We start from the raw sequence: 25365 nt of genomic DNA, 5'->3' as shown, positions 1-25365 counted from the left end.
GGACTGTGCTTTGCCTACTTTTCCAACTTGGCTCACACCACCTCGTCCAGCCATAACAGTCATCTGGGCTACAAATCAAATGTACCACAGTTACTCCCATCCAGGGACCTACTTACTTCCTGTTCACTCTCCCTGAAGATTCTTTCAAAAGACTATCTCAAGATCTGGCTCATTAGAATACAACTGTGACTAAAAGAAAATCTCAGCTCTGGAAGAGCTTACCAGGGGGAAAAATAGAGAAGAGAAGCAGAAGAGGAAAAGAGAAAGGAAGGAAGAAGAAAGAAGGCAGAGAAGGAGGGAACATGCAAGGAAAAGACACTGCTACTTCAGAATCACAAACTAAATTCCATAGGAGAACACAGGAGAATACATCCTGCTCTAGAGGAAAGATTTCTAAATTGAGATGTGTCACTGTCTTGGATACATAATCAAGAAGTAACAATGACATATAACATGTATTACATGGGGATTATTCTATTTGACTCTCTATCCCTCGAAAAAGCCCCATGAATGTGTACAATACAAAAGATGTCATTGACAAAACTGACAAACTCCCCCATCCTGTTATGGTCATTTGATCCAGGATCAGATATACTATACCCAAACTAGGCCGGTCAGATTCACCCCAAAAGGATTTGTAATTTCTGGGTAAAGATGAAGGACAAACGGGAGAGGTAGGGACAGTAGAGCTGAATCACTATACAGTGATTCATTTGACTTTATAGTGTCATATTTTATAAAGGGCCTACCGCTGAGTTCTCTGTAGCTGCCGTGAGACTTGATTGTTTAGTACTTCCCTCAATTCTGTGAGCAATCTCCATGTCCTTCCCTGAACCCCTATTTTTGTCTTTAACTAACTGAATTGTTTTCGGTTATGTAAGACCAAAGCAAATATAATAGATACATACGAAACACTGTGAATGTGCAACCATCCTAGTGAAGGGCTAAAGGAGATTACGGGTTTGGGATCAATTCCAAGGAGTAGTATGAAGTCACTGCATGCATATGAACTATAGTGATACAGTAGGAAGAGAAAAAGTATTAGTGTCACTCACTTTCAGATGCAGATTCAAATCCCAGACTATTTGCTACCTATGTGTTGTGAGCTTGAACAAGTAACTTAACAATGTTCTCAGTCCATTTCCTGTCCTGCTGTTGATAAGAATAACATTTGCCTTACAGGATTGTCTGAAGATTAAACAAGATAAAAGATGTCAAAACACTCAGCAAAATGTCTGGGAGGTAGTAGGAGCTCAATAAATGTTAATCTTCACTTTGTTTCCCAGTAAGAATAAAATCTTTAACCAGAGCATAAATGAAAAGCCAACCCTGGCTAGAGCAGAGGTTAACAAATATAGCCAGGGGGCAAATCCACCATACCACCTGTTTTGTATGGCCCACAACCTAAGAAAGTTTTTTATATTTTTAAACAGAGACATGAGTTGATTATTGTCCCACAAAAATGTATGTTGAAATCATAAGCATTGATACTTGTGAATGCAACCATATTTTGAGAAAAGGCCATTACAGATGTAATCAAAGCAAAGTCAAACTGGATTAGGGTGAGCCCAAAATCCAGTGCCTAGTGGTAAGAGAAAGAAAACAGAGATTTGGAAACAGAAACACACATACAGGGATGAAAGCCATTTGACAATAGAAGCAACTGAAATGTCTGTTAAACTAAGGTGTGACAAGAATTACCAGGAACGACCTGAAGCTGGAAGAGATAAGGAAAGATTCTTCCCTAAAGACTTCAGAGTTTTCCAACACCTTAATTTCAAGTTTCTAGTCTCCAGAACTGCGTGAAAACTATTGTCTTAAGCCACCCAGTTTGTGGTAATTTGTTATAGCAGTCCAAGGAAACTAATTAAAATAGGGGGTTTTCTCATCAATAGTATTTCCTGACATGCAAAAATTGTAAAAATTCAAATTTCAGTGTCCTTAAGTAACTTTTATTAGAGCACCACCACACACATTGGTTTACATATTGCCTATGGGTGCTTTTGTCCTATATTGACAAAGCTGAACAGTTACCACAGAGACCATATGGCCCAGAAAGTCAGAAATATTTACTCTCTGGCTCCATATGCAAAGTTTGCCAATCCCTGACCATAAGCATTAATGCCTGAGACACAAGTAGTAAAGTTCTAAAACAAATGTGTACCAGTAAAAGATGACTAAGTAAGTAAGTAGCTGGATAGACTGAAAACCTAAGTGAAGGGCAGCCCAGGTGGCTCAGCGGTTTAGCACCACTTTTGGCCCAGGGCCTGATCATGGAGACCCGGGATAGAGTCCCACCTCAGGCTCCCTGACCCGGGATCGAGTCCCACGTCAGGCTCCCTGCATGGAGCCTGCGTCTCCCCTCTGCCTGTGTCTCTGCCTCTCTCTCTCTCTCTCTCTTTCTCTCTCTCTCATTAATAAATATGATCTTAAAAAAAAAAAAAAAGAAGAAGAAGAAGAAGAAGAACCTAAATGAACAAACAAAAGACCCAGGGATTTTTATCGTACAAAAAGGGTTTAAAGTTTTAATATAAACCAGGACTTGGCAAAAGACTAGCAAAACACCAAGGTGCTAGTCCAGAATAGTCTGATATGTGCTATTTTGTAAAATAAGTTAAAAGACATTAGTTGTTATGGAGAAGCTAAGTATGGTGGAAGGATGTGAAATAAGACTCAATTTGCTTTATTATACATCACAAGATAGGCAGAAAACATTCAGTAGAGGTCTCCTGAAAATAGTATCAAATGGAATTGGAAAAATGATTTAAAAACTCAGATACAGACTGACACCCTAGTCTTCTCTTTCCAGTCTAAATGCTAATTCTAAGCAATTAAAACTCTTTTTGACTAAATGTTTTAAAAATCTCTCAACTGGCCATCTATCCCTAGTACATGCCATCCATAAAAGAATTCAGAATGACATAAAATACAAAGTTTGATCATGCTGTGAAATTTCTAGTTAATGTTTAATAAGATATTACATATACTCCTATGCTTAGTATATAACATTCTTCAAAATTAGACTCTAACTCCCATTCAGTCCCATTTTATACCACTCCTCAGTATTCCAAATGCTTCTCCTATATTTAACATTGTTATATATACACCTATAACACCCTACGCCTCCCTCTTTATAATATGCATCATGATTTTAATTACTTGTTTATTCTCCTTCCACACTAAACTGAATTTTATAATAGAAGCACTATGATATACACAGCACTCAACACGGTGCCTGTACATAAGTACACAATAAATATTAGGTTGAATGAACATTTTAACAAACAATGACTAAATATACTAGCCCAATTTAAACCTTCATTTTTATGCACACAATGCCCCTTCAGCTGAGAATTCCCTTTGCCTTGCTTATCTACCTGGAAAATTCACACTTATCCTTCAATGCAGCCTCCTCCATAAAACCCTTCCTTACATTTCCTGGCAAACTGTTTTGTCTTTTCTCCACATCACTAACATAATATTTAGCATATCATACTGTAAGGTTATCTATTTGCCAGGCTTCCACTTCATTATACCTCGAGTTTCTCAAGGACAAGAACTATGTTTTATTAATCATTGTTTTCCCCAACACTTCACCCAACATATGGAATATATTAGAAGTTAAAATATATTTGCTAAGTGTAAAGATTATCTTAAAATTTTAAGATGAAAGATAACATTCTAAACCACAGAACATTGTACATTTAAGTATGTTCTCCATTAAGAAGTTAGTTTCAATAATTTTTAACAGTGTTTTAAACAATTATGATTGCATATTTTAAAATAAAATTTAGAGATTAATTAAATATCATCTCATGTTGCAAATTATTGTATTATAAAAATAATATATCCCCACAATAAGACTGGAAAATACTTAGAATAAAACCTGAAATTCTTTTTCATGAACATTCCCACTTCCGACATATTAAATATAATTAAGCCATTTAGCATTTTTCAAATGAATCATTTTGGTTCTTGGTCTATACTTCATACACATACATATGAATATATGTGAATATGTGTGTTTGTGCACATATACTATAAATATTAATAGATACAAATCATTAATTTATATCAATCTTATTAAGACAGTTCAACTTAAATGCATCCAAAATAAATGTCATAGTTTAATGATAATTTTCTAATATCTGGAATCAATTAGTTCGTGAAAGTTTCAAAAAGGCCACCCAGTAATAAACACAAAATAAATTGTGTCTGCTGTCCTGTTAGTGATAATTTTTTATTGCTACCTCAGTTTCAGATGTCAGAGTAATGACTTCCATATTCTGATTAAAATGCAAATTGAAGCCATATGTTAAAAAAGCTTAGGCTTTCAAAATAGCTGTTTTCTGACTTAAAGCACAATAAAAGTATGCTTATAAAGGCTAATAATTATCCAGATGAATTATGCCAATTCTAAATTTAGAAATATGTAGTTTTACACTGTAAACTATGTCAATACATGCAGTTGTAGCACATAAATTCACAGCTACCATCATATATATATCATTGGCCAGAAGTGGGTCAAAGCTATAAAACAATAACAAAATGGATCTTGGTTGATCTTCTGCAAGAATAAAAATTGAAAAGTCATTTTATAAACCTATTTTTAATCTTCAGACTTGCTAAAGAACTAAAATTATCTTTAATCTATGTCCTAAGATAAATGAAAAGTAAATAGATTGATATGATTTTATTTATTTTGATGTGTTAAGCTAAATTCTACATAAATCGATTTGATTTTTAATGAATTTCTAAGACTGTGCCACAAGTTTCCCAAAGATCTTCTCAGACTGCAATTCCAAAATGACCAGCCCAATGATAAATTTAAATATTACAGACTCGACTTCTCCTTTTCATTTGTGACATTAAACTAAAATTGCTATGTACAGAAAACCTGTTTTAGAAAGTAAAATTATAAACAGTACCCCCCAAAAAACTGAATCATGAGTATTCTACTCAAGAGTAAGTATTTGTAAATTTAACTATCTACCTTAACTAATATCAGCTAAATGTAAAAACTTAATAGAAAAGTCAATGCCAACTAAGCTATTAAATTACACAATTTATAGACCTCAAAGGTAGTAAATTCTATGTAAATAGAGTTCAGTTGCATAAGTATAAAAGTGAAGGTGACTATAGAAGTGTTTACTGAAATAAAGAAGGACTGGCATGAGGCAAGGAAGGGATAAACTACAGTTCTCAAGACAAATAAAATCACTTTAATTTACCTTAAAAAATATGGAGACAGAAATCTACAAAGAGTAAAGTCACTAACGTCGTTTCCAATGCAAAGAAAAAGAAATTTATAAACTAAAGACCTAGAATTATTAAGAAGGTTTAAGTCGGAGAGGACAAATACCATATGATTTCACTTCTATGTGGTATCTAAAAAACAAAACAAATGAATAAACAAACCAAAAGCAGAACCAGACCCACAGATACAGAGAACAAAGTGCTGGCCACCACAAGTAAGGGAGGATGGGCAAAATGGGTGAAAGGGAATAGGAGATATAGGCTTCAAGTTATGGAAAGAATAAGTAATGGGGATGAAAGGCACAGCATAGGGAACATAGTCAATGTTATTGTTATAGCGTTCGTTGTATGGTGACAGATGGTAGCTATATCTGTGGTTGGAATAGCACAATCTATATATATAGACTTACAGAATCACGATCTTGGTACAGACAAAACTAACATTGTGTATCAACTATACTTCAATAAAAATAAATATATAAATATGTAAAACATATACGCATACATAAATTTGTTTTAAAAAGTTTTTGAAAGAATATTAATAAAATGTCACAGGCTTTGATCATTACTATGAATCATTTTAAACAAAATAATAGACACTGCATTCTTAATCTGGCTTAAAAAAATTCTTAAAATTAATATCTTTAATACATATTTTAAACTATAATATAAATTATTTCATTAAGTTTTTAATCAGTCCCCCCCTTTTTTTTAAGATTTATTTATTTATTTATGATAGACAGAGAGAGAGAGAGAGAGAGAGAGAGAGAGAGTGGCAGAGACACAGGGGGACGGAGAAGCAGGCTCCATGCCAGGAGCCTGATAGGGGACTCGATCCCAGGACTCCAGGATTGCACTCTGGGCCAAAGGCAGGCACTAAACCGCTGAGCCACCCAGGGATCCCACCCCCCCACTTTTTTTTTAACAAATTAGTTGCCAGAGTTTCTCTTACAGAGCTCAAGATTCCACATTTCTTCAAAATTCCTTGCATATATTGCTTTTGTTTGGGAGCAAAGATAATAAAGGTGATGCATGGATTTTCTGGAATACGGTGTTCTAGCCTAAACTTGTTTTCCTAGCTATGTGCAGGACTAGCTAGTATGCCAAAGTCTCTATTGTAAAAGAAATACGCCATTACAAGAACTGCACACTCTTGGTTAACTAATCTGTACAGTTACTTCCAGGCCCTACAAAGATATGTCCCTCAGTTCATGATCAGCCTCATTATGGTTTCTTTTACCCTTCTTATTTACAGTAGTCTGTAACACATATAAAAACAGCCTAAAAAAAAAAAACAGCCTAAGTTGCAATGGCTCACACATAATATAAAATTCACATATAATTCATTCTTATCAGTATAAACTACAACTCATTGACACTTGGAAGAAACTAATCAAAAAGTAATCTCAGTCCTGTGGACTCAGTCTAATATAATGGCTGGCAGAATGTTGATTTCATTTTCTATCCTTGGGCTCCTAAACCATATTCTAAGTAGAATATGGCCCAGGATCACGACCTGAGCCAAAGGCAGATGCTCAACCACTGAGCCACCCAGGTGCCCCAAATTTAAAAATTTTTAAAAGGACATTGGAAGGCCCATATTATCTAGGAGTAATTAAAACCAAAAACTCACAAAGAGAATTTTGGTCAATTTATAACAAGGACAAACATTTCAGAGGAAATAGTCTAATTCGGGACTGGAACTTAAAAAAATAAATTTCAAAACTTTCTTCAGCTGTCAGCTGACAGGTCCACACCTAGTGATTCATTTTTTCATAAATATTAACTATAAGGGGCTTCATGAAATGCCGTATATTTTAAAGACCTGCAATTTCGTTTTCCAGTGATTTGTATTGACCTCGGATCAAACTGTCAAATGCTTGTAACAGAGGACATCATCTGGAGACTGCCAAGGAAAATGAAATGTTAATCTAACAGAGATTAGTAAATATTTTATATTATACTAACAGTAGTGACATTGATACTGTTAACTCCCTACCCATAAGCATGCACACATGAGTAAAAATAAAAACAAAATCAAGAAGAGGGAGAGAAAAACAGGCAAAGTAAGAAAGATGACATAAAAGTGAATACTTCTAGTGCTGTTCCACTAGCAACTCAAAATATATTTTACCTATTTATCTAGTATTCAAGTAGATTATCAGCAGAAATCTACATAATATGCTGATAAATTTATTTTTCATCCAGTTTTATTGAGATATAATAGAAATACAATATTTTTTAAGTTTAAGGTGTACAATGTGATAACTTCATACATGTATATGTTGCAAAATGACTACCACAATAACATTAGTTAAAATCTCCATCACCTAACATAATTAACTTTTCCTTAATGGTGAGAATATTTTATATTTTATATTTTATATTTTATATTTTATATTTTATATTTTATATTTTCTTGGCAACTTTAAAGTATAGAATACAATATTGTCAATTATAATCACAATGCTATACACTAAATCCTCAGAATTTACTAATTTGTACTCACTGACCAGCATCTCTTTATTTCCTCTACCTCCAACCCAGCTCATGGCAACCACCACTGTATTCTGTCTCTATATATCATCTGCTTTTTTTAGTTTCCACATATAAGGGAAATCGTGTAGTATTCATCTTTGTTTATTCTACTTATTTCACTAAATAACACCCTCAATATCCGACCCAGTTATTCCAAATTTCAGGATTTCCTTCTTTTACAACCAAATATTATTCCTGTGTGTGTGTGTGTGTGTGTGTGTCTATCACCACACATTTTCTTTATCCATTCATTCATTGAGAGACACAAATTCTTTAAACATCATGGCTTTGGCCAATAATGCTGCACTGAACATAGGAGCAATGAACATGAATATCTTAAAGATAATTATTTCATTTCCTTCAGATATATAAGTATATATAAGTACAATTGCTGGATCATTTGGTAGCTCTGTTTTTAATTTTTTGAGGAACAACCATACTGTTTTTCACAGTGGTTGTACCAATTTACATTCCTTCCAATAATGCACAACTGTTCCCTTTTCTCCGCATCATCAACAACATTTATCTCTTTTCTTTTTGATAATGGCCATTCTAACAGGCAGGAAGTAATATCTAACTCTGGTTTTGATTTTCATTCCCCTCACAATTAGGGATGTTGAGCATTATTTTAGGTACCTGTTGGCCACTATATGTCCTCCTTGGAATGATGTCTTTTTAAGTCCTCTGCCAAATTTTAATCACATTTTTTTATATTTGGTTGTATGAGTTCCTTATATATATATTTGAATATATACTCCTAGTAATCAGATGTACAGTTTATACATAGCAGAGAAATAAAGAAAAGAATCTCACTTATGACTGATCAAAGAGAATGACATACCTACGAATAAATTTATTCTGAAAACTATATAACACTGATGAAAGAAAGTAAAGGCAAGACAAATAAATGAAAAAATATACCATGGACTGGACTGGACTGGAAAAATTAATACTATTACAATGTCTATACTACCCAAAGCAACCCACAGATCCAATGCAACCCTTATCAAAATACAAATAGTATTTTTCACATAACTAGAATGAAAAATCCTAAAATCTGTATGGAACCAAAAAAGACCCAAAAAGCCAAAGCAATCTTGAGATCTCAAGATTATTTATTCAAAGCAGGAGTTATCACAATCCTAGGTTTCAAGATATACTACAAACCTAGAGTAATCACAACAGTATGGTACTGGCACAAAAGAAGACACATAGATCAACAGAAGAGAACTGAGAGCCAAGAAACTCACACATATATGGTGAATTAATCCATGACAAAGGAGGCAAGAATATATAATGGGGAAAAGACAGTATCTTCCATAAACAGTGTTGGGAAAATTGAAAAGCTACATGCAAAAGAATGAAACGGGACCATTTCCTTATACACAAAAATAAACTCAAACGGAATAAAACCCTAAAAGTAAGACCCAAAGCCATAAAATCCCTAAAAGAAAACATAGGCAATAATCTCTTGGACACCAACCTTCGGAATATTTTTCTGATCTGTTTACTCAGCCAAAGGGCACAAAAGCAAAATAAACAACTGGGATTATACCAAAATAAAAAGCTTTTGCACAGTGAAGGAAACCATTAACAAAATGAAAAGGCATCCTACTGAATAGAAGATATCTGCTAATAATATATCCAAAAGGGGTTAACACCCAACACATATAAAGAACTCACATAACTCAACACCAAAAAATAACAATAATAATCTAGTTTTAAAATGTGCAGAGGACCTGAATAGGCATTTCTCCAAAGAAGACATACCAATGGCCATGAGACACATGAAAGATGCTCAACATCTCTAATCATTAGAGAAATGCAAATCATAACCACAATAAGATCTCACCTCATATTAGTCAGAATGACTCAAATCAAAAAGATAAGTAGCAAGTGTCAGCAATGATATAGAGAAAAGAAAACCCCTGTGTACTGTTAGTAAGAAAGTAAATCAATGTAGCCACCCTGAAAAACAGTATGGAGGTCTTCAAGAAACTAAAAACAGAAACACCATATAATCCATTAATCCCACTTCTGAGTATTTCCTAGAAGAAAATGAAAATACTAATTTGAAAAGATACATGCACCTCTGTCTATTGCAATGTTATTTACAACAGCCATGATATGGAAGCAACTAAAGTGTTCACTGATAGATTAAGTGGATAAAGAAGGCGTGGAATACATACACAATGGAATATTACTCAAGCCATAAAAAAACGAATGAAATCTTGCCATTTGTGTCAATATGGATGCATCTAGAGGATTATGCTAAGTGAAATAAGCCAGACAGAAAAAGATAAGAACCATATTTCACTTACATGTAGACTCTCAAAATCAAAACAAATGAACAAACAACAAAAAGAGACGCAGACTTATAGAGAACAAATTGATTGTTGCCTAAGGGAAAGGATAGGCAAAATAGGTGAAAAATTAAGAGTTACAAAATTCCAGTTATAAAATAAGTAAGTCACAGGGATGAAAAAAAAAAAAACAGCATAGGGAATATAGTCAATAATACTGTAATATAATTAATCATAGTGAGCATTTCATAATGTTAAATCACTATGTTGTACACTTGAAAATAATTTAGCATTATATGTCAACTATACTTCAACTCAAAAAGAATTAAATATGTTGGCCTCAACATAATTATGTTGAATGATTATGGAGGTAATCACTTCTCTTCAACTTTCTGATACCTGGAGTCCCATTCAACCCTATTTCAGTGCTCTGTTTTTACTCCCACATCAGAATGGTGTCTGAGGGTGTTTGAAGAATGCCAAGTGTTCCCAAAGTAGCACTGTTCCAGCACAAGTGATGGTGCTACATAGGAGTCAAGGCTAGGGAGTTTCAGTTTGAGTAAAACTGGCATTATTTCTCCTTTAAATATTTTAGTAGACCTCACCAGCAAAGCTATCAAGGCCTAGCATTTTCTTTGGGAAATGGTTTCTAACTACAAATCCAATTTCTTTAATAAATGGATGATCATGTTATCTATTTCTTCTTGAGTGAATTCTTATGGTTTGTATCTTTCAAGAAATGTAACCATTTCATCTAAGTTGTCAAATAAAATATATGGACTTAAACTTGCTCAAATTATCAATAGTAGTGAACTTTTAATACCTATATACTGTATGTTGATATCACTTCTCTCATTCCTGGTATTAGTAATTTGTATATTCTCTCTTCTTTTTCTGATCAGTCTGGCTAGAGATTTATCAATTTTATTCATTTTTCAAAGAACTGGCTTTGGGTGTATTTAGTTTTTTCTTTGGTTTTCATAGAAAAACTTATTTCCACACTAATTTATTATTCCCTTACTCCTGCTTTCTTTGGGCTTAACTACTCTTCCTTTTCTAGTTTCTTAAAATACAAACTGAAGTCAATTATTTAAGACCTTTCCTCTTTTTATAAACATTTAGTGCTATAAATTCCCTCTTAGGAGGCAGTAAATATATGCTACAAATTTTGATATGTTGCTTGCTTTTTTGTTCAGATTAAAATACTTTCTAGTTTCTCTTCTGATATCTTCTGAAGCACCTTTCTTTCTAAATATTTGGAGATTTTTCTAGTATCTTTTACTGTTTTAAATGTAATTACACTGTGGCCAAACAACAAATTGTATAACTTGAATCCTTGGAGACTTGTTCTGTAGTCTAGAATACGGTCAATCTCAATGGCCCTTGAAAATAATGTGCATTCTGTTGTTGGATAGAGAATTCTAAAAATGTCAACTACATCAAGTTAGTTAATAGTGTTATTTAAGGCTTCTATATCCTTAATTTTCTTTTGACACTATCAATTATTAAGAGAAGAATGTTGTTAAGCTCCAAATATAATTGTGAATTTGTGTATTTCTCATAGCAGTTCTGTCCGTGTCAATTTCTGCTTTATTTATTTTGAATACTTCTTATTAGGCACATAAATGTTTAGGACTATTATAACCCAAATAGCATAAAAATCTTACATTGCACTTTCATTCTTTCTTCTTGAATGTTTCACTACTGTTGCTATACTTTACTTTTGCATATGCTATAACCCTGACAACCTACATTGTTGTTATTTTTATAATTATACTTTTAAAGATATATATATATGAAAAGTATGTTTTATATTCACCCATGTAGTTACCATTTCCAGTGATCTTCATGTCTTTGTGTATATAAGACCTAGATTTCCAAATGTTACCATCTTCCTGAATACTTCTTGACCAGAAGAGAATTAAGCAACATCTCCCAATGAGAGATTTGCTGTCATCATCTCTGTTCCTCCGTATAAAATGTTTCTCTTTTCTTTGGATGCTTTCAATATTTTTCTCTATCACTGGGTTAGCTGACTATGATTAGTTTCCTTCCTGTTCCCAGATGCTTGAGTTTCATTAGGCTTCTTGAATATGATGGTTTAGTTTTCATCAAATACGAGACACTTTCATCCATTATTTCTCCAAATACTTTTACTGACCTTCCCTCCCTCTCTCTTTCAGAGACTTTTGTATGCATTTTGGGCCAATTCAAATTGTCCTACTAAATCACTAATACTCTGTTCATATTTCTTACTTTCTCTTGGTGTTTCTTTTGGATAGTTTTATTGCTATCCCTTCAGGTTCACTAATCTTTTCTGCAAGGTCTGATATGCCATTAATCCTATTCTGTGAATTTTTCATCTCAGATGTTACAGCTTTCATCTCTAGAAGTTTAATTTGGATCTTTTTTTATATCTTCCATATCTGCTTAACATGTTCAGTATTTCTCCTAGCCTCTTGATTATATGGAATATAATAATAACTAGTGTTTTGATGTCCTTGTCTATTAATTGTACAATAGGTATCACTTCTGAGTTGGTTTCAAATTACTGATTTCTCTCATCATTATTGGACATTTCCCTAATTCTTATCATGCCTGCTAATTTTTCATTTATGCTAGACATTGTGGTTTTTACCTTAATTATTGTCTATTTTTGTTTTCCCATAATTTTCCTTAAATTTATTTTGGGATACAGTCATTTGGAAATAGATTCTTTCTTGTCTTTTTTTTTTTTTTTAAGATTTTACTTATTTATTCATAGAGACACAGAGAGAGAGAGAGGCAGAGACACAGGCAGAGGGAGAAGCAGGCTCCATGCAGAGAGCCCAACGTGGGACTCGATCCAGGGTCTCCAGGATCACGCCCTGGGCTGCAGGCGGCGCTAAAGCGCTGCGCCACCGGGGCTGCCCGATTCTTTCTTGTCTTGTTTGTGGTGGTGGTGGTGGTGGTGGTGTTATTGTTGTAGACAGGCCCAGAGCAGTATTTACTCTAGGACTAATTTTGCCCCACCCTGAGGTAAAATCCTTTTAATGCTTCAATGACTTCTAATGCTTCTAACTCTTCACAATGCCTTGCAAATTATCAAATTCTCCACCTTTAATGGTGGGAACAATAACCATTTCTAGCCCTGTCTGATTCCAGAGGATTTTCTTTTACCCTCTAATGAGTTTGGCTGGTTTTTTCCCCAACTTCAGTAGATTCCTCACATGCATGCACCAATCAGAACTCACCTATTTGCTGGGATCCTCTGCATATCTCTGGAGCCCTCTACCTCTCACCTCTCCTCCTGCAAACTGTGGCCACTTTGTCTCCTTGGACTCTTGGCTATATCTTGTCAACTCTGGGACACAGTTAGGCTATGCCTGTTTTACATCCCTTCTTCATGGCCTAGAAATGCTTTCCAGGTAGTAAGCCAAAGCAATCACAGGGCTCATCTTGCAGGTTTCAATCCTTCAGGGGTCACTGTTCTTCACTGCTTAATGTACAATATTTTGGAAACTGTTGTTTCTTTTTTCACTTTTTTTGTTGTTTCAGGCAGAAGAGTAAATAAATATGTTCCCCGTTACTCCGATTGAGCCTGCATCAGAAATCATCTTTTATTTTAAACATAGTAAACACAAGTTTTATAACATTTTCAGATAATCCCAATACACATAGTCTCTGCAGGTCTGTTTTGTTGTTTATTATTTCTGCCAGATCTTGATCTTGGTGCCTTGTTTTCTTAAGTGCTTGATTATTTCTAACTACCAAAGAAAAATATGAAGAAGGACTTCTGCTTCTGGAAAGATTAGGTATATGCCTTTTCCTTATTCTTCCCACTAATTACAACTAAAAACCCTGGACATTAGATACAAACATTAAAGACTGAAAATTGAAAAGAAGAGAACAGATCATCTATAGATCTTACAATTCAAAGGATAACATAGTAGTGAGTACCTACATTTTCTTTTTGCCTTAATTATCTCACTCTTGGAGCTGAAGAGGCCTGACAAGCTAGAAATGCTAACATGCACAGACAAAAAAAATCTACTCTGTCTTGCTAAAGAATCAAGAAAAGGGCAGCCTATCAAAACACAAACTTTTGGACACTAACCACTCTACTCCCACCAAACACCACAAAAAAGAAAACAAAAAAAAAAAACAAAAACAAAATCCTGTGGCCCAACGGCAATGACCAAATAACCACCTTCATAAAGCTTTAACAAGGTACTCTACCCCCACCCCCGCCCAATAAGGAAGAGTCAGAGAATACCAAGTATCAAGTGAGAGAATACCAATACCAAGTACAGTCAGAGAGTACCAAACACCAAAACTTTCATCCCCACCAGCTGATAACTAGGCCTTCACTCCCCTACCCCAACCTGGGGATGTCAGCTAAAACCATGCCTACCCAGTAGCAAAGAGGAGCTATATCCCCCTTCACAGGTCAGTGAAAGCCAAATGATTATTATACGGGTTGTTTTTGTATTTTGCATTTTCCTTTCTTATATATTGGTTTCCTTTGTCCCTTTTAGATTTATTTACTTATTTTTATTAGTTTTCCTTTGCATTTGTCTCTTTCAATTTTATCGTATATATTTTATATTATGTTTACCAAGCAAATAAAAAACAAAGCTGTATGAAGACTAGTTATGATGACAGGCATACCCAAAGAGAAATACACTCTTTTCTCTTTTGATCTAAGTGACCTTGAAGTAGTACTCCCAGCCATTTATAGCAAAGTCCCTAATAGTTTCAAAGTTCAACCTCCAACAGTAAAATCCCTAAGATAATTAATCAAAGTACTCAAATAGAAAAATAAGACAAAAAAGCACAAGACAAAGCTCTCTCCTAAAGTAACAAGAATTCTACCTCCAAATGAACTACTAGAATAATGGTATTTCTCACATTCTAAGCCATTCTGTCCCTTTATCAGGAAGTACATGACCTAAAAATCCATATTCTTAAATTATATCCATGCACAACCAGAAAAATCCACAAAACAGTCATGTACAAAGATGTTCATCACCACACTGAGATGTTGAGGAGTTGGAAGCAATGTGGATATCCACTGCTAGAAGAATGAACAAGTAAAATGTAGTGTCTGAAATATTCTAAAATTAAATAGTGACCATAAATACACATTTCGTGAACATACTAAAAATCATTGGATTGTAAAGTTTAAAGGGGTAAATTTTATGGTATATGATTTATATCTTCAAAAAACTATTATAGAACATACATAGAGGATGAATATTCTGACATACCATGCAGCAGTCAGAAGCAATGCATTGGAAGTACATAAAACAACACACATAGGTTTTGAAAATATGGTGTCAAGTAAATACAACAATACAGATATATCTTGAAAATATAGTTTTAAATTATCCAATAAAAGAAAATAAGAGAGCGTCATTAATAATGCCCCTTTTTGTGCTCACAAGGTTGGCTATAGTCTCCAGGAAAATCCCCCTCTATTCTACCTTTGTAACCAAGAAAGTGATGGCAACTATAAGGAACCTCTTCTCAAATAACAAAGTATCTCACCTTCTACAAATTAAAGTAAGAGTTCAATGTTGCCTAATGTTATTGTAGGTACCAGAAATACACTCCTCGATTTAATTCAAAGAATCAGAGTCAGAACCAGAAGAGGTATCACCCCTAATTCTGGTACTTCTAAGAAGGATTCCAACAGAAGAATGTACTAGTTCAGGAATTCAGCTAAGGACAGATCCACTTACTCCTCGGTTTATTTCCTGTAGGAAAATGAGATCATTTGGTTGGCTTAAAGGAGGGTCTTAGGGCTAATGGAAGGACAAAATAAGAAGAGATATAAAGATCATTCTCTTTCATCTTTGCCATTTTTAATAGTACTTGCTCCCAATATACATTCATTCAATAATTATTTATTGAGGGCAGCCCAGGTGGCACAGCGGTTTAGCGCTGCCTGCAGCCCGGGGTGTGATCCTGGAGACCCAGGATCGAGTCCCACATCGGGCTTCCTGCATGGAGCCTGCTTCTCCCTCTGCCTGTGTCTCTGCCTCTCTCTTCGCTCTCTCTGAATGAATAAATAAATAAATCTAAAAAAAAAAAATTATTTATTGAGCATATACTATATGCTAATAAGCACAATTTGTAGGTACTAGAGACACGTCAGTGAACAAGTAAGAGCCTGTCCTTGCCCTTAAGCAGCTTACACACAGTGAGGAGGAAAAAAACAACAAAACAATTTCAGTATTTATAAATGCCACACAAAAAAAAAAAAGGATTACCAGTTAGAGGACAAAAGACAGGATTATGAGTTAGAGAATAGAGAGAAAAGGGTAAATTGTTTAACTCTGATAATAAGAAAGGGCTCTCTCAGCAGGTGACAATGAGTCAACTATATAAGAAGGAGATGCTAGCCAAGAAATTTGGGGAAACAGATTTCCAAGCAAAAAGAAAATCAAATCCTGAGGCACCTGGGTGGCTCAGTGGTTGAGCATCTGCTTTTCGCTCAGGTCGTGATCCCAGGGCCTTGTGATCCAGTCCCGCATAGGGCTCCCCACAGGGAGTCTGCCTATGTCTCTGCCTCTCTCTGTGTCTCTCATGAATAAATAAATAAAATCTTTTAAAAAAAGAAAAGAAAGAAAAGAAAAGAAAAGAAAAGAAAAGAAAAGGAAAGAAAAGAAAGAAAAGAAAAGAAAGAAAAGAAAAGAAAAAAGGAAAAGGAAAAGGAAAAGGAAAAGGAAAAGGAAAAGAAAAGAAAAGAAAAGAAAAGAAAAGAAAAGAAAAGAAAAGAAAATGCTAAGTCTATAAAAAAACAAGTTTCAAGTGTTAGACAGGAAAAAAAGCCAGTGGAAAGAATGAGAAGAAAAAGTAGAAGTCAGAACTTGAAGCCACGGTAAGGCATTTGAATTTTATTTGGTATATAGTGGAAAGGGAAGGTTTTTCCATGTCTCAAGCAGATCAACATGCTGTAATCTGTATTTCCAATGGCTGACTACTGATGTGGAAGACAGACTACAGGAAGACAAGAGCAGAAAGATGTAAAACAGTGAGGCTATTAAAGTAGCTCAGGCAAGAAATGTTAGGGCTCAGACTACGGTTAAAATCATGGAGGTAGTAAGTCACTGTAAGATCCAGAATATACCTTAGAAGTAGAATAAGATTTCCTAATGGGCTGAACTAAGAGTATAGAGAAGAAAAGAGTAGAAAACTCTAAGTTTCTGGCCTGAGAACTGGATGGATTGTTGATGTCCTATGTTGCAGAGGGAAGGCTTAGAGGAGCAATTTGAGAAAGGGTGTTTATAAATGTTTTTTGAATAAAATATTTTCAGTTTATTTCTTTCAAGTTCATCTGTCAAATTTCTCCAACTAGTTTACAATCCATTTCGTATTTCTTTTGTATTCTTATATGCCTAGCACAGTACTGATACGTATTAAATAGCTGCTAAATATAATTAAATTGCAGTGGCCTTATAAGAAAACATATGAATCAACATTTTCAAACCTTATGTTTAAAAAATCAAATACAGATGTTTTAATCAAAGACACTGCATGTTTAAAATTAAAACACAAATGCTAGAAGCAGGCCTACTAAATATATATTTACGATTTTAAAACACATGCATTGTTGAATGCTCGGTTGCATAAATGAAATTGCTGAAAAAAGTTTTCAAAGGAACCTATATAGATTTTTAGATGTAATGACTTTTAATTAAACTAAACATAAATGAACTACACTTAACATCACATTTTAAATAATTGCTAGTAGAATATGATGAATTTTGAAAGACTGGGACCCTGTCATTGCCACAACAAACATAATAAAGGCAAATCATATCAATGCAAAATTTTGTATCTTCTCTTTTCAATAAGACTGTGACAAAGTTGAATCTAAGCAGCTGGCATTCTTGTAGGTAATTGGTTCTAGTATATTAGCCCCAAGAAAACATTCCCATCATTTCAGAGCCATATCGTGGGCAGAAGCCAGAGAAAACATTTAATTCCTCATTTTATACTTTGTCTATACCTTTTATATATTTTGCCCTTTGACAACTAATTCTCTATTAATTCTAAAAAGTTAAAAACCTATACTATTTTTTAAATTGTACACTTTTCCTTCCAAAATATGCTAGCAAACACATAACAAGAAAACATTTCCAGAAAGGTAGTAGTTCAATTGCCTTAAGTTTATAATTATTAAAACTGCTAGTTAATCATTAAGGCTATAAACCACTGATCTAATACTGAGACTTGCCAGGGCTTACTGACAGATTATCATGAGTAATAAGAGTAACTATAAGGGAGACCAGAAAAGATCTTTTGATAATAACAAAAGCACTAATAGAGCTGCCCTTTATTTAGAGTATGTTGCTCTCCACCTGTTCCCAACAACTCTAACACAAACACAACTAGCAAAATGTATACTCAGAATTGCATAGTACAAACACTATACTGTTTTCTGTTTTGAGACAACTATCAGTAAAAAAAAAACAGAGATGAAGTTTATTTCCATTGGTTTACATACTTCTCTCCCCAGTAAAGTAGAAGGTCCCCTAGAAGCAGAAATTATATGCCTTGCTTATTTTAATGACTACAATTTCACTCACAGTGTCTAACACAGTAGATGTTCAATGGTTCTTATCCTTTTTTTTGTTTGTTTGTAAACCTTGACCCCAACTTGCCAATTCTTGGAAAGGCAAGAATTTTGTCCTGTGGTCACCAGTGACATGTCTCTAAGATGGAGCTACCTCTGAGTCCCCTCCTTGCTTCAAGGTTCAAGTCCCATGTAATTTATGAAACCTTCTGATTGCTTCTGCCCAAAGCTAACTTTCTTTCCTAAGGTTCTTTTTTTTTTAATGCTTTTCTTTTTTTTTTTTTTTTTTTATTTATGATAGTCACTGAGAGAGAGAGAGAGGCAGAGACACAGGCAGAGGGAGAAGCAGGCTCCATGCACCGGGAGCCCGACGTGGGATTCGATCCCGGGTCTCTAGGATCGCGCCCTGGGCCAAAGGCAGGCGCCAAACTGCTGCGCCACCCAGGGATCCCTCTTTCCTAAGGTTCTAAGGACTGTATTGGCTTATCACATAGTGGACATGAATGCACTATCTTGGACTATTAATTACCTCTTTATTTTAAATCCAGATCTAAGGATACCTGTACCCTCAATTACATTCATTTCTAGGACAGAATGATAGTTTATCATTTGTGTCCCAATACCTAGCAAAGCACAGTGCATGCAACAAATATTTATTAATAAAAATAAAGACAAAAATAATAAAGATAATATGAAACCAGTTCTGCATATTCTATCTTGTAACTCCTTTCAAAGGCATGTTAATGCCTTTGAAATTTTCTGATCAAAATAACTAAGAAATGGGTAACTATCACAGCCAAAAATAACAAGATGACATTATTATTGATCAAAGAGTTCTTATTTCATTGTCTCCCAACATTTGGGGGGGGGGAGGGGGACTGTGTGTATATATGTATATGTATGAAACCAACCCACAATTACGAAGATATAACAAGAAGTAGAAAGGTAGAAGCATAACCTCCAAAAAATAATTTTTAATATCATGAGCAATAAAAACTAGACAGCATAGTCACGAATATGTCCCCAATTTTTAAACAAGGGTATATAAAATGTAGTGTGAATTTGCATCTATGTTGTGTCTTTATGTATGTACACTGAAAAGTGAAGGGAATAAGAAACACTAAAATGATAATAATGACTACATGGTAAAATTACAGATGTTTTTTACTTTCTTTTTTCTGCTTTTCTGTAATTTCTAAATCAGAAATACGATACCTAAATACAATAAATAATTTTGAAATAAAACCTCCTAACATTTAGAAATATTGTTGTTGATACTATAAACCAACAATTTTAACTTAGTCTAGTAAGCAATACTAATCAAGTTACAGAAGTTATTTCTTAAGACTAAACTCGGTCTCTCTGAAAATATTTAAATCTTTACCTACTCTGCACCAACTACTCTCCTATTACAGAAGTACTTGTATAGTAATAGTATAAATAAAAGGCTCTGTTTAGATAAAGAGAATTAAGCTTACTAGATTACCACTGGTATCCAGAATATATTATGTACAAATTCACTTTCCTTTCAACATAGTCAAAATCTATGTTTAAAAGGCCTTTGATCTCATTAAAATTTTGCAGTTAATGATTTTAAAAAATCCTTAATAAAAGATCAAAATTAAGTTTTGATTCTTGTTGTAAAGGAAAGAAAGGTTCTTCGTCTTGACTACAGTAAATATCAACATAATTTTGTTACTACTATAGTTTTATAAGATCTTACTGCTAGAGGAAACTGAGTAGAGTGTATATGAGATCCCTCTATTATTTCTTACAGCTGCATTGGATATGTATATGATTCCTTCAATAAAGGCTTATTCTTAAAAAATACAATATTTTAAGGGCAATCTCCAACATTGATTATAGCAAACAAAGTCAAAGATCATCTCTCCAGGAATTAATCTAACCAGGCAACACACCAAAAAAAGGTTGTGAAACTCGACTTAGAATTTAAAGATAAGCATATAAATACAGATAGTATTTGGATATTAAAGTATACACCATATGGTAGTATAGAAAAGCATGTGCATGGTTAAAGGGGAAAAGAAAAAAACATTAAAACTCAAATCCATTCTAGTATGCAGAAATATTTTTAAGTTTTTTGAAAAATGAGAACGAAGAGCAGCACCCAGAATAGTTTGATACTCTATCATGATTCTCACAGCATGCTATAATTTATATTCTAGTCCCTTTCAAGCATTATTATTTCTACTGTGACTTCTTCACTAGCAGCAAACTCTGTAAGTATAAGTACTACCTCCATCTTATGTATCAGCAGATAGCACAGTAACGGACATATGGTTAAAAGCAGAGCAAAAATTAAATATTTTATAATTGAAATGAGTTGCTATAAGTAGCACTCTAAGTAGCATTCTGAACTCTATTCCCTTGTCAGAAAATTCAAGACTAATAATTTTTTTAGTTGAATTTTTTAATGTTGCTTATCAACTTTCAAAGATTTTCATATAAATACATTTTTAAATAATGAACTTGGAATTGAAAATTATATAATTATATAATCTTGATTATATATTTACCATATTATATATTTACCATTATATATTACCATAGATTTCATTCCTATAAACTTAGTAATTTAGAAGCCCAGCTAATATGTTACTAAATATACTCAGTATTTGGAGATAGGATCAATGCTGTTTTGATGTTCAAGAATAACGACATCACAAAAGCTCATCCTTAAATCATTTTCCTATAAGAAATGGCAATAGAAGCAAGGCAATGTGCCCTTATTCCTCCTGAAACAAATGGAACTAAGTTATATACGACAGGAATAAACTAGATGGCAACAAGGTTCTTTTAAATATTTAAGACTATCCTTCAAAACAGACACAAGATATTCTGAAATTTAAGTAGCTTTCCTTTCTTTTTTTTTTTTTTTTTTTTAAGGGAACTTGATTTTAAAAAGAAAGATAAAAAAGCCCACAGGAAAACTTCAAAAGCAACAACAACAAAAAGGAATTACTTACCAAATTGGCCATATAAATTGTGAGCAGCCCTCTCCTGCAAATAATTTTTAAAAAAAGAGACAGAGTGAGATTAATAATCAATTTGATTTACTAATCACTTTATCATTTTTTTAGAAATCAAAACAATTATCAGGAGTAGTTGAGAAAAATGGCAGATTACACTGAACTAAGTTTTCAGTACCTTAACAACTGGATCTAAATAGATTCCACAAGTCATTCTGTTCAGTGGTCATTAAACATTCTATTTAGTGGTCATTAATTAAAACCATGCAAAATTACTATTGCCTTGTAATTGTTAACTAAGATTACTGTAGTGATCATTTCATAATATATACCATTAACGAATGATTATGTTGTACGCTTGAGAATATTATAATGTCACGTGTCCATTATAGCTTTACTTTAAAAATTACTATTTTCTTATTGTTATATATTCAGAGGAAGAGGAGTATAATTTGCTATTGGTCTACATTTACACTAGAGAATTCTATATTTAATTTAAAAAATCTAAAGAATTCATCTTGTCAAAATGTCAAGGCCAAAACAATGCACATTTAATTGCAAAAAAATCAGGTCTTCTATTTATTTCACACATAACACAACAGTTCATTAGATGTCCTTACAAATCATACTAAATCACCTTGGTTGTAATTTCATTGTTAAGTGAGAAGTTAGGCACTAAGTGAATTTTCTAATGCCAAAGGACAAATGAAAGTTCAATAAACATTCACTTTACAGAAAAATTGCAAATTAATCAAACTTATTAAGTGAGAATTAAGGTAGAAACTCAAAGGATAATTTTATGCCCGTAATCACTTTATTTAACTTATACTGCATGTAAGACCATGAATGAAGCACAACCCATTCTTTAGGAAAGAGGTCTTTAATGTTTTAAGAGTTTAAGGGCAGAGTCAAAATAAACTGAAAATTATAAAAACTTATTTGGAGTTTCAACATTGAACATTTTTAGTACTTAAAAAAAACTGTAAATAAAACAAGTACCAATATCAAATCAAGTTCATTTAAATTGCATGCCACAGTCTTAACATTAACATTGTCAATAAAATCTTGAAGTCAAAATCCAGTCACACATAATCTTGATTGTTCACTATTTAAAATGGCTTAATAAATTTCTAATATCATTAAAGCCACATGGAGGCAGTATGATTTAACTGAACAACTAAAGTTTGAAAATCAGGGTTTCATTTAACTTTAATTCTCTGGTTCTCTGTAATTTAATTTTGTCATAAGAATGAGGGAACAAGACTGGTTACCTAACTTACATCTTTAAACATAAAAAACAATTAAAGGAAAAAAACATACATTTATCACCAACATATAAACATAACATTGGACCTACTCTGGTTGAAGAGGGGAAGGAGGTCTAGACAAACCCATGGAACCAAAGCCCGCAGGCAATGACCCTGCTCAGCAGGTCCTAATGTTCCCAGCAAAACAAGAAAATTCTATTGCTCATCTAAAAAAGATTTTAAAAATCACTAATAAGATGATCTTTTAGCTTTCTTGTCTATGATTTGTATAAATGAATTGAAATTGTTCTTAACTAATCTTTACCGATCTTATTAATTCCTACCAAATTCTAAATCAATGCTCTAATAGTACTTATTTTAAGTAAGTTATAGAAAAGTTAGAGTAATATCTGTATCCAAGAGTCACACATACAAAGAAAGTTAAATCCTTCTTAAGTGATACCTATTCTTACCAAAAGCTGGTATGAAGAAAGAAAACAATACACTTAATTACAAAACCAAAAGTGTCTCTGCAATTTCAGTGGTAGTACCCAATGATACATTTCCTTATGAAGTGAACTACTGTATTTGTTCCACTAATCTATTTCCATCTCTAAAATTCAACAAATTATCTACCTGATAATGTAACTGTTTATCTTTAACTACCAAAGATTATTTTGTTTACCTTCACATTTTCACATACCCCCAATAGTATCTGGTATCTAATAGGCATTAAATAAATATTGAATTACTAGACAAAGTGTTACTAGGAACCCAGCCCTATAAAAAGGAATATATTAGAGACATACAGAAACATAATCACAAAAGATAGCCATTAGACAGGAGGGAAAATTAGTGATAGCAATTTATTAGCCAACAAAGATGTGATTAGATTATTTACATTTGCATAAAACAATCTACAAGGTATTATAAATATTTGAAATCAGATTTTATCCTCAATAGTCCTGTGATGTGTAATGTAGATACTATTATCCTTTACTAAAAACCAAGAAACAGAAAAGTGGTTTCCTTACAAATACAAATATCACAAAGACAAGTAGGAGTTAGGAGTCAGTTTCATGTTCTTTCCAAAATACTGCTTCTATGGCAGAAAAACTGTCTATTACTAACTTACCTTTAAATTCTGCAATGACTTGTTTAATACAGTAACCTAACGGGCTTCTGCGCTTCAAGAATGAGTAAAGCCCTGACATACTCTTACTACTGAGAAAAAGCAGAGGATGTATTGTTATTAAATTACAACCTATCCTGGTCTCAAGTTTCAAATTATTGTTCTTAAATAATGAGGAAGAACGCCTCTTTCCTAGCTTTACCTGAATTCCAACCCAGAACTAATAGCCTCACGAATTAAAAGACAGTATCTGTGAAGAACACAATATGCTGTATTATACAGCAGACTCTTTTTGTAGGTTTCCCTGGTGTGGTGTCTTCAACTTCAGCTCTAATGTCAATTTGGGAGGTGCAGAATATCAGAATATTGATTTAGTTTACCACTTCTCCAGATATGTTCTGTATCACAAGAAACCGGTAACTCAATCAAATGCCATTTTATTATTTATCATTTGACTATATTCTAGCCAAGATCTGAAGACAAACAGGTTGCTCCCTTCTTAGTGGAATAAATTCTCCCTGGACACCAGATGACAATAGTGATGGGGAAGGAGAGGTGCCAGTAAGAACAAAAGGTGGCCCAGGCTAAACTAAGAAGGACTAGGGCCAAGAAGAATAACTTTTTAAAGGTCACAGGAGATGATGATACACAAATACTCGGGTTCTTTTGGAAATCACTGGATAGGGAGATGGGTGGAGCTCAGTGAATCGCAAATACACTTTTTCCTTTTTTTTGGATACAAGAAGGGGTGAAGTTCTTCAACTTGCAGGCAAAATTTAAGGGGGTGTGCACAGCAAGGGGTACTACTTTAAAAAGTAGTAAGAACCACTGTTTAAGCACTCTATGTAATAAGAGTATCATTCTTCCCAAAGGAAAACATTAAAATTATTAAATTTTCCTGACACTTCGGGAGATTAAAAGGTATCCTCACAGTCTGCTGAAAGTCTAAATTTCATTATCTTCTAACAACATTATTGTATCTGATTAGATGGACAGTAATGGTCTTTTTCTTTTTCTGGAAACCTTAGTAGATATATTCTTTGGCTAACATTCTGAAACTGTTGAATGATATTGTATATACCATATTTCATAACTAAGGTTATTAGAGAGTATAGCAGGCATGGTATAACTTAAATGTTTATATATTTAAATTCTAAATGTTTATATATTCTTTCTCCCTCCCTTTCTCCCCCACGTCCTCTTTCTCTCTTATAAATATATATATTGTACAAAAATATACGTTTTTGGTATTCTATGAAAAGGGGGGATTACAAATTAAAGAAAAAGTGGAAGTTCCTATCAACTGTAATGGCTTACTAAGAGATGCTATTTAATC

General features: G+C 33.6%; 1 protein-coding gene across 2 annotated transcripts in view; it reads right to left on the bottom strand.

Moving 5' to 3' along the window:
* Positions 1-25365, bottom strand: part of TMEM135 (transmembrane protein 135) — a 247977-nt gene that overhangs the window by 174059 nt on the left and 48553 nt on the right. For both annotated transcript variants that reach the window (XM_072794963.1, XM_072794962.1), the window contains one exon: positions 21648-21681. In XM_072794963.1, coding sequence (XP_072651064.1) covers positions 21648-21681 — 34 coding nt within the window. The remainder of the gene's footprint in view (positions 1-21647; positions 21682-25365) is intronic.

The sequence above is a fragment of the Canis lupus genome, chromosome 23 (genome assembly GCF_048164855.1).
Source record: "Canis lupus baileyi chromosome 23, mCanLup2.hap1, whole genome shotgun sequence".
Classification (NCBI taxonomy): domain Eukaryota; kingdom Metazoa; phylum Chordata; class Mammalia; order Carnivora; family Canidae; genus Canis; species Canis lupus.
The sequence above is the reverse complement of the archived record's forward strand: the minus strand, read 5'-3'. Positions and strand labels throughout refer to the sequence as shown.